General features: G+C 30.1%; 2 protein-coding genes across 2 annotated transcripts; both read right to left on the bottom strand.

The window, feature by feature from the left end:
• Positions 1–1,160: 1,160 nt before the first annotated feature.
• Positions 1,161–4,839, bottom strand: LOC113377860 (chromatin target of PRMT1 protein). Its single transcript, XM_026618298.1, has 6 exons — positions 4,718–4,839; positions 4,352–4,639; positions 4,121–4,260; positions 2,788–3,102; positions 1,699–1,886; positions 1,161–1,363 (listed from the first exon to the last, which is right to left on the bottom strand). The coding sequence occupies exons 2-6, from the start codon at positions 4,559–4,561 to the stop codon at positions 1,245–1,247; spliced, it is 972 nt and encodes a 323-aa protein (XP_026474083.1). The 5' UTR covers positions 4,562–4,639; positions 4,718–4,839; the 3' UTR covers positions 1,161–1,244.
• Positions 4,840–7,660: 2,821 nt separating this feature from the next.
• On the bottom strand, positions 7,661–13,831 carry LOC113376446 (phosphatidylinositol 4,5-bisphosphate 3-kinase catalytic subunit delta isoform). The gene is made up of 19 exons (XM_026616358.1): positions 13,303–13,831; positions 12,669–12,897; positions 12,362–12,591; positions 12,157–12,279; positions 11,928–12,051; positions 11,688–11,857; positions 11,426–11,563; positions 11,226–11,327; positions 10,968–11,167; positions 10,696–10,899; positions 10,292–10,498; positions 9,909–10,052; positions 9,576–9,842; positions 9,303–9,491; positions 8,832–8,974; positions 8,520–8,671; positions 8,257–8,439; positions 8,065–8,184; positions 7,661–7,958 (listed from the first exon to the last, which is right to left on the bottom strand). Exons 1-19 carry the CDS (start codon positions 13,459–13,461, stop codon positions 7,830–7,832), a joined length of 3,213 nt encoding a protein of 1,070 aa, XP_026472143.1. The 5' UTR covers positions 13,462–13,831; the 3' UTR covers positions 7,661–7,829.
• Positions 13,832–14,580: the final 749 nt, after the last annotated feature.

Raw genomic sequence — 14,580 nt, 5'->3', positions numbered from 1 at the left:
CTGTTCGACAGATATTCGGTTGGGGATCACCTTGATTAGTTTTTAGTAAAGATAGACCAGGCCATTTCTTCGTAATTGGATTTTTTTAATGGATTTTTTTTATTTTTTTCTTAAAGCTTTCAAGATTTATAATCAAACATGCAAAACATTTTCTTTCAAATAGATAACTAATTGCTTATTGTTTATTTAATCAAATAGCTGTGTTATCTAGATGGTTTTTGAATTTGAATAAAATGTATTTATCTATAGGCATAATATAATTATAAAGTTTTTATGATTTTAATTCTTAAAATGTTTAGCATGTGATGAATTATTTTATTTTTCAATTATAATACATTTTGTATATCTCATTCAGACAAAAAGTACCTGGTACGAGAGATTATACAAAATATCTATACATGGTATATATTTATTTACCTGTCATTACTACATGTATACGAATAATCTACATTTCAACATTTCATATCATTTATTCAATTATTTAATCATATGTATATTTATTTTGACATTCATTCATCGGTCCAATTTATTTATCCCGATTTATTTGTTTATAATATTTTTTTTACCTAGTTTTTAAATTTATGCTCTTCATCGGTTTTCTTGGTCTGTTTCGAGAACCCATTGAATAGTTTCATAGCACTACATGTAGTGTTCAACCTGGTTTTATTTGTTCTAGAGTAAAATTTTCATTAAAAAATTAAGAACTTGTTTGCAATATGCAATACTTTAAAATGCTTTCGAATTTTTTTTTTTAACTAATGTTACAAACATATTATTCAACAATTGTCTTCAATGATTTATGCAGCATTGGTATTCCTAATATTATTCTCTATTTAAAAAATGAAACACTTTTTAATCTTTTGTTAACAGCAATCAGAATAGTTTTTAATCAGTTACACTTAAACTATCCAATTATCTCTGTCCAATAGAATTTATTATTAGAACTAATAATTAATTCTAATACTGATCATATTTCAACTATTAATGCCTGAGAAGAGCAATTTCATTTGAAAAAAAAAAAAGTTAATCATACTAAAAAATAACACAATTAGATTTCAATAAAATGATTTTATTAACTTTTTTTATACAACTTATAAATATAAAACGTCTTTATGACTATGAATCTAATAATTAAACAATAAATACTAATTATTGAGCGGAGAATCAATTCATCATATTTGAAAACAAATGCATACTTTATGCATTAATTATATACACATAGTTCATATTATGTAATGCATAATCTAATTGAAATCCATGGACGTGTTGCTCATGTACTTTTCAAGTTCTTGGTCTAATTGAGATTTTGATCCCAACATATAAGTGTCTAGTTCAGCATCCAACTGTTCCTTTTTAATTGTAACTGAAAAAGAAGTGATTGTATTTATTAAAAATGATCCCAAAATGATAAAGTTGGTATACTCAGTTTTTTGTTCACAATTACGTGTATATTATAATAAATAATTTTTGATTTGATGATTGAAATATGACTGATTTTTATATTATGTTAAATAAAAAACCAGTTGCAAAATAAACCACATAAAACATATCACTAGGTATAACTTAATCTCTTCAAAGTTTATGTTTAAAAATAAAATTACCAAAATAATTTGGTTGAAGAAATTTATTTCTTCAATATTTTTTGTTTTTATTAACTACAAAAAAAACTATCTCTTTATAAAATTTTGAACTACTCACCGGCACCAGACTTATTTCCTCCACGTCCTCGACCTCTATTACCTCCACGAGCTCTACCTGCTGTCGTTCCGCGTCTGCGTGTTGACTGCCCTTGACTTTGGCCATTTATTTGGGCATTACTATTCCTTCTGTTTCGTATTATTCTGCCTGGGGCGCCAAAGTTTGTTCTTCGTGCACCACCACGTGATCTATAGCATTAAATCAAATATATAATTAAGGGGGTATTCTAGGTTAGAGGCATGAATTTTAGTTCATCTCTAAATCATTGTAAAAAAGGCAATACATTTTTGTACTGTTATTTTTTTTATAATTATATAAGAGAGAATAGAAAAGAAATAAAAATAAAATATGTTACTTATTTTAAAAATTAGCAGTTGTTGAAGTGAGGGGTCACAAAAAATTGACATGTGTACATAATTGCAACACTCCTAGTATTACGAAAAAAGAAAAAAACTAGTGGGACGCATGGCATCGTGCCTTAAGACAAATTGCTGCAACTTCCCATACCGTAATTAAAAGTCTTGGTACGGAACCCAAAAAAATTTACACAAAATGTGTACACATTATTAAAATCTCTATAAAATATCTGATAATTTGATGTACATATGTCCAATAAACATTTTTGACCACCAAATGAAATTTTGTTTACTTATTTTTATTGAGAGTCCATAACCGCAGAACCTGCCTTCCCAAAAATTTAATCAGTTGTTTATCTTATCAATGCAAGTAAAATGTTTTTCGAATTATTAAAATCGGACGCTACGTTCTCTTAAAAACGGAGTTACCGTTTTTGGCACTTTTTGCCCCGTATCTACGAAACGGCTAGACCTGCCTACGCCAAAAACTAATCAGCATGTCTCCTTATCAAAAGCAATCGAATATTTTTTGAAGAATTGAAATCGATTGAATCGTGTTCCCGAAATCATCGATGAAAATTTGTATCCACACACACACACACTCATACATCCATTTTTTCTAACCAAAATGTTCAGAAACCTCTGAAACGTAAAGATATATAAAAAATTTCATTTTCGATTTTTATGAGATTACTATTAATAACTATGATAAAGTATATATTTATATACTTACCGATTGAAAGGGCGACCTCTACCAAACCCAGGAAGTTCTTGTCTGACGACATCAGACACAGATGCAATAGAATTTCTTCTAAAAACCTTAGTAATCTGTCCGCGTGGATTCCTTTGCCGCGGCCTGGATCGGACCGAAGGTTGTGATCTAATCTGAGATCTACTTCTAGTTGGAAACCTATTTTGTGGTAGATTCCTATTCTGTGAACGAGATCTAGATCTACTTCTAGAAGTTGATCTATTCATACTCCGACTCCTTCCATTAGTAGAAGCAAAAGAATTCAATGAGTTCATTGATGATGAACGTCGTAAAGTCCTAGAAAGAAAACATAATTTATCATACTATCAATAAAGTGGACAACTATTTGAAAGAATAATTATCTATAGGAAAAAAAATTATATTTATAGGGTATGGTTTGAAATTACGTGAAATAAATGAGAAGATAGTAAAATTAATAAAAAGTTCTATAATCTTTTGAAGAAAAATTACTCCAAAAAATAGATTAAACCATTAAGAGGGTATTCTAGTGTAGAAATTCAAAAAAATAGTTTTTTCCTTTGTTTCATATTTTTGAAATTTAACTATTTAAGAATTTGTGCACAAGAGGATTTTTTAAAATTCAAATTACTTTCAGAGATACAGCTGTTTGATAATGATAATCCTCTTCCGTTTCCTTCCTTTTGCAAAACTTTAAATGCAATTTTCTCAAAACTGTCATTCAATATAATGCCCATGATTTCTCGAGATCTACTGAACCAATTCCTTTGAAATTCTCATAGAGTCTTCTTTATCTCTGGTATATACAAATTTCAACTTTTACTATTTTTAAAAAATTCGAGATACTCAAAAAGTGGTAAGAAAAATGATCTTTTTTCAAACAGTCACCATTTTGTCAAAAATTAATAAATAATACATGTTTTTTACAACGATTTAAAAATTACCTAAAATTCATGTCCCTACACTATAATACCCCTCAAGTGAAAGATTATATAATAGTATTTTTTACATCATAAACACTCTCAATAACATTTAAAAATAAATTTAAAGAATTTATAAATGGAGAAATAAAGAATTCTTGTTTTCACTATAATGTTATTCCATGGATTATAGAGTACTTGTTTATAGACACACTCTTTCTAATGTTCTAATGTTTATATGCATACTGTCCATAACATGCAATAATTTGTTTAACACGGAATACCACATCAAAAGTAAACCTTCAATTTAACGGTTCTATTCTATGAAATCTAATGATTCTAATGAAATTAGAATTCAAACTTTTCCATAAAGCAAAATAACATACTGCAGAAAATAGTGTAAATGTTTGCAATACCTAAAATTGTTTTGTGGCTCTGATTTCAGAGGTACTGTGTACACACTCCCAATACTGTTACTTCTACGAAAATTTCTTCTATTATTATTAACTCCTCTTTTTAAAGTCAGTCTCTGTTTTATAGCAGGCTTCAATGGTATCTAAAATTGCACAAGACATAAACATAAACATATCACATATTGAATTACACCAACCAAGGGGGCCACCACAATAATGTTATGTTATACACACTCTTCTCAGCCTAAGGGCCGCTCGTACTGACGGCCTGCTCTCCATTTGCGCCATTAAGTCCATACTTCGAATTGTTGACTGACGAGTCACTCCGGCGCGCCCCCTTGCTCTGCCTCTAAAGCCCGACCCTCTGGCTGGTCTACTGACATTGCCCATAAGCGTAAACCTATCGTCAAGTGTCAAATCAGTAATACCCGATGTGAAAAACATGGTCGAAGATTCTCAATTTCTTTATGTTAAAATATCATCCACCAAGAAGTCTTCGTCAACTAATTTCAAACCTCAAATCTATAAATAACAAACACACCTACGATAAGTATAACATAATCATTTTATTAGTCACATACCCACAACATTAATACGTACACTAAACGAGAGCAGAGTTACATACTCTGTTCATTATCAAATTGTTTCTGAACGATTTGCAAGAGACTCAAGTCAAATACGCCAAAAGCGAATTATTTTGATCTCATCATAACAATTCTCTCTCACATTACGCAGTCGTGCCAACATGCTAAGCAAAGCGTTTCTTCAGAGAAGAGACAGGGTTGGGTTAGGCCGGTTGGGCAAGATGGGGTTGGGCATTATAGTATTTCTCATGCCTGACAATTTCTTGAATATCGACTTCAATTTATAATATGCTAAAATGCATCTTAAAGCAAGTACTATGAAAGGTGTCTTAGATGTGCCTCACCTTTTATATGGTTTGAAATTCATTGTTCCAAATAATAGGACTCGCGCGCTCCAGTGTTCATAGTTGATTGCTTATTTGCTTATATGCTTCTTACCGTACTTCCCGTACGGTAAAAAAAATCGAAAATGAAAATTTTTATATATCTTTACGTTGCAAAGGTTTCTGAATATTTTGGCATACCTTAGAAAAAATGGATGTATGTGTGTGTGTGTGTGTGGATACAAATTTTCGTCGACGATTTCGGGAACACGGATGAAGCGATTTGAATAATTCAAAAAACATTCGATTCGTATTGATAAGGAGACATTCTGATTAGTTTTTGGCGAAGGCAGGTCTAACCGTACCGAAGATACGGGGCAAAAAGTGCCAAAAACGGTAACTTAGTTTTTAAGAGAATGGAAGGTCCGATTTTAATAATTCAAAAAACATTTTGCAAGAGTATTGACAAGATGAAGAACTGATTAAATTTTTAGGAAGGCAGATCCAGCGGTTATGGACTCTCAATAAAAATAAGTTAAAAAAACATCATTTTGCGGTCAAAAATGTTTATTGGACATATGTACATCAAATTGTCAGATGTTTTATAGAGATTTTAATTATGTGTACACATTTTGTGTAAATCTTTTTGGGTTCCGTACCAAGTTTTTTAATTACGGTACGGGTACTTCCAGCAATTTTCCTTAAGGCATGATGTCATGCAGCCCACTAGTTTATCTATGGTTCAGAATATCCACGGCAATTAACGAATTTGCTTCTGAGATCGTGTCTTAAGGCAAATTGCTAGAACTTTCCGTACCGTAATGAAATGTTCAAAGAGTATTTAAACATTATTTGAATTCTTTTTTTCAAATCTTGCGAATTGAAGTTGATCTATACTGCTTAGAGTATCTGATTTTCGACCGCCAAATGGCATCCGTAACCGCTGGACCTGTCTGCCTTGCAAAAATTCAATCAATTTTCAGCACGTCAATGCAAGTAGATTTTTTTTTGAATCATTCAAATCAGATGCTCCATTCTCTCAAAAACTTAATTTACATTTTCTGCACTCTTTGCTCCGTATCTCTGAAACGGCTGGGCAAACTTTTGTTAAAAACTAATCAGCACGTCTCTTTATCAACAGGAATCGAATACTTTTTGAATTATTCAAATCAGTTGATCCGTGTTTCCAAAGACCTGTACGAAAAATGGTATCCACACACATGCACGCGCGCGCACACACACATACATCATTTTTTTTAAGGTATGGCAAAATTTATTGGACGATTACTATACATTACCCTACTGGAAGTTAATAAAGCCAAAAAAATTATCTTCAAATGATTGTTATATAAATACATTATAAGATGTTTATGAACCCTAAATTACCATATCTTTTTCTATCTTGAGCAAACGTCCCGGCAGATGTTTACCAAAAACCAATCAACGCGTTTTCCAACCAATATCTTTCGAACAGTATTAAAACTTAAAAAATCGATGCAAGTTTGTGTGCTAAATCTTGGATGAAAAATTTCACACTTCTGCTAATTACAAAGAAACGGCTTGGCCGATCATTGCATAAAACTGATAAATCCTAGTCTTTATCGATTTACATCGAATGGCTTTTAAATTTTTGAAATCGGAAAAACTATATCATCAAAAATATATATTTAAACACCAAAATTATTTCTTATGTTTACCCTCTTATTAAATTATTTCTTATGTTTTCGTAATACTTAAACTTTTAAAATAAACAATTGTCAAATACATTTTGCTTACAATTAAAGTATGCACTTAATTTTTATACAAATCCTGAAAAATGTTGCTAATAAAACGCTTGATCACTATTTGAACTAATATTTTAATATCGTCAATAATATACAGGCAGTGTTAATAATATTAAAATATTGTCCACAATATTATTCACATTTTTAATAATTCGCTATTTAACAAAATTTACTACAGTTTAAGTCTTTTCATTGAGCAAACTATGTTGTTTAACATCTGTTATAAAATTGCATGAAATAAATTTATCAGTCTAAATGTAGATATTATAAATTTAATTTTTACAAAATGTTTACATTTTATTTATTCTCAATAAATCACAATATCTTTCATACTTCATCATTTTTATATGAAACAAATAACTGTTCGATCAATTCATATTTACAAAAAAAACTTATAACATTATAATAATATTGCATATGTGATACATATAAATTCATAGTTTTAATCATATAAATTTTGTAGAAAATATGGAAAACAAACATTTAGAGAAAATAAACAGAAATAATCAAACCTAACTATAAATATTATAGCCCTCTCTGACTCAACAATAATTAAATAATTGTCTGAATTAACTAAATATGAACTTTTGAATCTATCTATCTTAAGGTTATTGTGATACTTCTTACAAACTAATAGTTATTTCATTTCATGGTAGATAATAAATAAAATACATAAATATTTTAATATAACAATAAGTAAGATTCTCTCCTCACATACAAAATGAAGAAGCCGATGATCAGAAAAGTTTTATATATAAAATAAAGTTTGTCAATAATTTAATATTACAAAATCTTTCAGAACGATACAAACATTATCATAAATACAAATAGAACTATAAAGAATTATTTTTTACCTGAGAAACTATTTTAACTAATGCACAATGTTCTTATAGAACACTACATGTAATTTTAAACCTTTCTGATATGCATAAACCTCTTTTGCATTCAACATTCTATATACAGTTCCATCACATTTTTTACAAAATTGTATCACAAAAATTATATTCTAATGATACATATATTATTGTTTGTTATTTTTTGACCAATTGTGAGTGGCCCAGTTCAAAGACGTTTTCCATGAATTCCCTAAAGCTTCTTCAAATTTTGAACGGAAATGCGCCTGGGCATCTGCCTCTGACAAATCCAGTACCTAGAAAATAATATTAATTTCAACTTAAATACAATCATACTTGGTTTTGATAAGCTTATTCCTATTTCAACCAATTGTAAGTAATCTTATAAGCAAAAATACTAACCAAAGTATCTCGTAAGTAATTTAAATCTTTTTCACAAGATAATTCAGGCAATCCTGTAGATATCATCATTGCGAACAATGAAATTATTAACGAACCATGTCTCCGCAATATTAAAAATGCCTGAAATTATTAATATTTATTGCTTTAAGGTAATTATTTGCAATATATTAAATAAATACATTGCACACTTACAGTCTCACAATGCTTTTGGAATATTTGAAATTCCAAAGCTTCTTTTGTTTGGCCTTTATATGTTTGACCTTTATTAATTACATGCACAAAATCATGTGTGAGAACAAAAGGCACTCTTTCGCGCCGAAATCCAAATTTTTCCTTGAAGTGTCCAAGAATATGACCAAAATCGATATGAAACAGCTACAAGAACATTACTTATTTAGTTGCAAAGTGAATGATTATTATGTTATTATGTTGTCACAGTAACTTATTTTAAATACCTGTCCAGTTTTCTTAACCATAATGTTATCAGAATGCCTATCTGCAACACCTAAAACATAAGTTGCAACACAGTACCCAGCACAACTTAAGGTGAAATCTTCTATTGCTTTATTTAAAGATTCCTCTGTTGTATTGTGATCTTTCAGCCAATCTATGTACAAAACATTTATTAGTAATAATAAATATTTAAAGTCTTACAGTTTTATTTATGTAAGCGTAAAAATGACTACTTAATAAAATATATATATATATATATATATATATATATATATATACACAAAAATGTGATGGCTATATCAAAAATATTTTACCGAGTAAAGATCCTTTCTTAAATGCGGATGTAGCTGAAAACATTCCTTTTTCTTTCTGTATATTTGCTATTGTTTCAGCATTCAAAACAACTTCTATCATGCCAACTCGATGATCCATACTGATACACCCGTAAGGATTCATTCTATAACAACAAATTCCATCAATATTACATCAACATCGTTATTTATAGAATTATGTTGACAACTAAGTAAGTGTGGCTTTCACTTTTAGATGGTTTCAACTGAATTTTGAATTCAGTTTTTAGATAATAAACCCCAGAAGTTTTATGAAAGTCAGATAATGATGCTGCTTGAAAGATGACAAAAAGTCATTGATCAAAATGGACATTACCTTACAGTCTAAAGTTATTTAGTTCCACAAAAACATGTCTTTGATAATCTAATAAATCTACATTTGCTTAGTTGCCAACCTAATATAATTTTTAATCAAAATTTATATCCCAGATCTACCTGAAATCATATCCCTCCTGCTTCCATAATTTATCCATTATCCTTAACATTTGCAGGGTTAACATATCCTGGCGCAGATCATCTCCAAATTTAAGTATCACATTTATTTCGTCACCATAACAGTCAGAATTTTCAAAAACTAACCAAAGAGGCCGCATTTTTGAATCCATAACCCGACATTTACTTGATCTTAAATAAAGTGTTTTAATTTCAACTTTCTATGTATTTAAAAATAATATTTTGATTATGATATTGATATTATTTTTAACTTACATTACACTTCTACATCGATATTTTGGGTTTAGTGGACTCAGTACATTTCTCACACCTTCAGAGACATGTGTTGCATTAAGATATTCTTGAATAGCTATGCGAGCCTTATCTTTAGAGCCTAACTTGGCAATATCACTAATTCCTTTGAATTTATCAAGGCATAACATTTGTTTCTGCAAAATTGGTATATGCTCCTGACTTCCCCGGCAATAAGCTTCCAAAATCAATCCAAATCTTATTGATACAGTGGGCATACGCATCTCAGACCTGATATATATGTACAATATATGACTTTTTCATACAGATCAATGAAAATATTGAGTTATTTATTACCTGAGATGCCAAAATAAATAATGACCAATCATTTGGTTAAATAGTGCTCTTCTTAAAAGAAATTCCACTAAATCACAGTATAAGTATGCTTCATGTTTCAGGGCTTGCACTAATTGCAAAAGATATAAAGAAAGTTCTTCATCGCTGAAAATTGAATAATATTATTTACAATTTTCTTTTTATAAAGTTTATAGTCTTTAATTTATTTCTCTGTTATTCATTGAATTCAATCTCATAAAATATTGAAGACAAAATTTTGTAAACCTCTAAATTTATACTGTTTTCTAATCAAAATCATATAGAAATGCATTTTGTATATACTAGCAAAGCAAAGCAATTTAAATAATTTAATCACGCAATCATATTTTTTAATGATTTCATACCTCATGTCCTGCAAACATTGCACAGCATATTTTCTAACAGCTTGATCTGCATAAGCATAATCCAATAATTCAAGTGCTCGCACTGCAGGTAATTTTGGCCACATGTGTAACAATAAGCCAACTTCTGCAACATCTCGATGATCATTCCATTCAACACAATGTAATAAACGTGGAAGTAAACCTGGTACATGCAATTGGCAGTATCGTCTGAAATTAGTTTTTTGGGACATTTACATAATTATACAATTTGTTTAATATGAATTTGTGGATATTGATGGCGCAGCCTGGCTTGAAGTGTTGAATAGATTAACCCCATATGTGCAAATTTATGCATGAAATGAATTGATATCTATTTAAAGTGTAAACATTCCATTGTATTTTAGAAATACAAATTTAAAAAATACCTCAGTTCCCAAATGTCTTTTCTATCCTGCTCATGCATATCTTGAAATGGATCTCCTTGTGCCATAACTTTTAAATGCTCTAATTTGTCAGAACTGACATCAGCTGGATCTCGAGCTAAACGAGTCTCATCTTGTTGCATTGTTTCTGCATACCGATAAGCAGCATCCATAGTTGGATACATCACAGTATTCTCTTTTGAATATCTGTGCAAAAAATCTTTTTCAAGTATACTTTATAAAAACAGTATGGCGAATGAAGGATTAACACTCACGTATGGAAGCACAGAGTTAAGGCTGTACATTGTTCTACATCAGGATTTGATGCAACTGTATGTAGTGGTCTCAATAAGTCTTCAGATTGTGAATCTTCAGCTTCTGTCCACATGTACAAAGTTACTGGGCCTGATCTTAACTGATTTTTGTAATCATAAACCATTGTATTTGCCCATGCTAATGGGTTCATATATAATTCCTGAAGTGGGAAATTAAAGTTAAATTTTGTTGGTAAATATAATTGTATTGTATATTACCTTGTTTGTGTCCTTTAACCTCCTAGAACGGAGACCTTTGGCTGACTTAGAAATTTCGAAAATTGCAAAACACAATTTGGCCATTCTTGGTATATTTCGTACCTGAAAACAACAAAGTGATAATGGTAATATATTATTTGTACGGATTATTTTAAGATATGAAGGAACATGATAAATCATTGCATTTTTTAAATGATTACCTCAAGATCAAACTTAAGTGATTGCTCCCATTCACAAGTTCCTGTTTCAGGCCCATCTGTTTCTACAATTCGTGTACTAGTCTTTTTAGGTTCACATAAAGATTTACCACCATGAAACATTCCTACCTGAATTGCCACCTGTGGATCATGAATTTTTAATTGTCATGTAATTTATTTTAAATTGACAAGTCCACCAAAAATGTAGTTGAGATTGTTATTCCAGTAAACTTCATATCGCATATTGATAAAAATTTATTTGTACCTCTTTATCTTTATCGCAGTTCAGTCTGCATATTGCTGAAACCGTTATTTGAAATGGTTGTTTAATTGACCATGCTGATACATGTTTATTTTTCTTTCTAAGAGTTAAAGTAGAAGATGAAGAGCGAGAACGTAAATCATCTGGGCACTCATATATATTATCTGTGGCAACTAAAAACATATATGGAGAAATGATAATATGTCATATTTTAAGAATTATAAAAAATTTTGAACTCCTTACATGGCAAACTATGTACAGACATAGTTACTATTGTAGGAATAGCACCTTTTGCTAAAGCTTCTTGTATATACATAAATTGAACTAATGGATAATCTCCTATAAGATATTCTTCTTGGCCGCAAACCTATACAGAAAGGAATTATTTAATTGCTGATATAGGAGTTACGATTTTAAATCTATTATATATATTCAAAAATATAGATACAGATATTAGTTCTTATTAACATACTTTTAATATATATTCTGCTGGGTGATCTCCCTTGGTATTCATAGTGATAGCTTTTTTGTTTAATATAGAAACCAGTAATAGATGTGGTGTGATTGTATATGGAACATTAAATGTAAAACTTATCTGTAAATGATTATTCAAAATTAAAATATGAATTTTAAATTATAATGTAATTCACAAAATCCAGAAGTCAAATAAACCTGACCTCATTATTTTCAAATTTTGTCAGGAGAACAAAAGAACCTTCTCTTAACCTAGATGAAACTGTTTGAGGAATTTTATCAGAAGTAGCTAATCGTGGAGGGAATTGATAACGTAACCTATCAATCCAACTTCTTTGCTGGTGGCCTTTTGTCACTTCTTCACCTAGTAATCTCATTTTCCATCGAAAATCATTCACTTCTATATTTTTTAAAGCATCAAATTCATGTAAACCTAAAATATAAATATTCTAAATTAATAATTTATATATTAAGTAATTACATTAATAATACCAAAAAAATTTACCATACCTTTGCCAATTAAGTTACTAATGGCACTATTTAAATTTTTATCAGCTTTGTCATTTTTCTTCTCAATGACTTTAAGAATACAGCAAAATGGCCTAACATCACACAATCTCTTATTTTCGTCCAGTAGCTCATCTGTTTCGGCCATTGCCGTAAGGCAGGAGAAAACATACATCGACATATCGTGCAACATGGCGTGTAATGGATATCCCACTGCTTCCTCCCATAAATCCTGAAATAATAATAAACATAAATTTCTTTACTAGATATATATTGCAACTCTACAATGTTATTGTTGACTATATTTGTATATAAAATAATATGCATTGAATGATAATATTGTAATTATAGTTGTAATTTGTTTATCAAGCTATATAACACTTAAGTATTACAGAACTGATTTTTACAATTTTAGCCGCTATCATTTTGATAAACAAATAGAAGCTATACAAGTATTTTTACATGTTATGTACCCTAGATTATCTTTCAAACAATCATATATAATATTAATGATGTCAATGTAAGAATGGCAAATATAAAATGATTATTAGGAATAAAATTTCACCATTGGTTGCATTATGTCGATAAGACAAAAGTAAATAAAGTTAGAATAAATATTTTCATCGGTCATTTGTACCTCTTTGACTTCTTGTAGAGTAGCATTTCTATTGACATTGAGCAATATGAGCACCCCCGTGGGCATGCACACATTGAGCTCAACGGATTCGGACTCCCCATCTTGAACACCCACAGTCCAAAAATCATGTGAAAATGTACTCCTTAATAGGGGCGGCATTATAAATGATTTCTTACATTATGGTCAGTGCTTAAATTCTACTTCACTTTTATTTTATCACTCTCTGTTAACAAGTAGAACTTGAAATTGTACATTGTTTACGTCTAAATATCATTACAGATCAATGACATCACAAATCTGATTCATAGCATTTTCCAAGAATGTCAGTATTTTGCTGTCAATAAGGCTAAATTTTAATACTATCTGCGGTGTAAAAAATAAGTTTGCTTAATTGTCGATTCTTACAAAACACTCGATAACACAGATATCAAAAACATATGAGGCGTTTTCTTGTTTACTTATTCTATCTAAAAATAAGTAATCCGAATAATATTATTATTATTGCAAAACAAACGTCTACTAACAATGGCGCACGAGAATGCTACCAACGTCAGAAAATAAGAATATTGTCACTTGAGTTGAGGCACAAAACACACAGAAGCACGAGCAACAAATGAGAGAGATGCGTGGCGAGGAGAGGTGGTGGCTTTGTTTGTTTTGCTTGGACCAAACGAACGGAATTATTTGAATGCAAACAGCGATCCATACTTTTATTATTATCATAAAAAGTAAAAGTACTTGAACGGAGAAAAATACATAATACACTTCTTTTCAACTAAAATTCTGTAATGCCGATCATGATTAATACTTATGCGCGTCCCATTCAAAAAATACCGTTGGCAATATTAGAAATGCCATTTGGATAATGCAACAAATATAAAAACTATTGGGGTTTTTACTGGAACTTCCCGTATCGTAATTAAAAATCTTGGTACGGAACCCCAAAAAAATTACACAAGATGTGTACACATTATTAAAATGTTATGTCCAATAAACATTTTTGACCGCCAAATGACATTTTTTTAACTTATTTTTATTGAGAGTCTATAACGGCTGAACCTGCCTTCCCAAAAATTTAGTCAGTTCTTCATCTTGTCAATACAAGTAAAATGTTTTTTGAATTATTAAAATACGGGCACTTTTTGTCCCGTATTTTCGGAACGACTAGACCTGCCTTCGCCAAAAATTAATCAGCACGTCTCCTTATCAATACGAATCGAATATTTTTTGAATTATTCAAATCGGTTGATCGGTGTTCCCGAAATCGTCGACGAAAAT

This window comes from Ctenocephalides felis, unplaced genomic scaffold (assembly GCF_003426905.1).
Source record: "Ctenocephalides felis isolate EL2017-DRISC unplaced genomic scaffold, ASM342690v1 CF-g0.4_SCAFFOLD_01886, whole genome shotgun sequence".
Classification (NCBI taxonomy): Eukaryota; Metazoa; Arthropoda; class Insecta; order Siphonaptera; family Pulicidae; genus Ctenocephalides; species Ctenocephalides felis.
Note: the sequence above shows the minus strand (reverse complement) of the source record. Positions and strands in the feature narration are given on the sequence as shown.

What these genes read in the sequence shown, in the direction of transcription:
- LOC113377860 (XM_026618298.1), bottom strand. Translation starts at nt 4,561, where the DNA reads ATGTTTTTCACATCGGGTATTACTGATTTGACACTTGACGATAGGTTT. An exon ending in CGGCCCTTAGGCTGAGAAGA is followed by an intron (nt 4,261 to 4,351) that starts GTGTGTATAACA and finishes GTGCAATTTTAG; the next exon opens with ATACCATTGAAGCCTGCTAT. An exon ending in GAGCCACAAAACAATTTTAG is followed by an intron (nt 3,103 to 4,120) that starts GTATTGCAAACA and finishes TTTTCTTTCTAG; the next exon opens with GACTTTACGACGTTCATCAT.
- LOC113376446 (XM_026616358.1), bottom strand. Translation starts at nt 13,461, where the DNA reads ATGCCGCCCCTATTAAGGAGTACATTTTCACATGATTTTTGGACTGTG. An exon ending in TATCGATGTAGAAGTGTAAT is followed by an intron (nt 9,492 to 9,575) that starts GTAAGTTAAAAA and finishes ACTTTATTTAAG; the next exon opens with ATCAAGTAAATGTCGGGTTA. An exon ending in ATTACTTACGAGATACTTTG is followed by an intron (nt 7,959 to 8,064) that starts GTTAGTATTTTT and finishes ATTATTTTCTAG; the next exon opens with GTACTGGATTTGTCAGAGGC.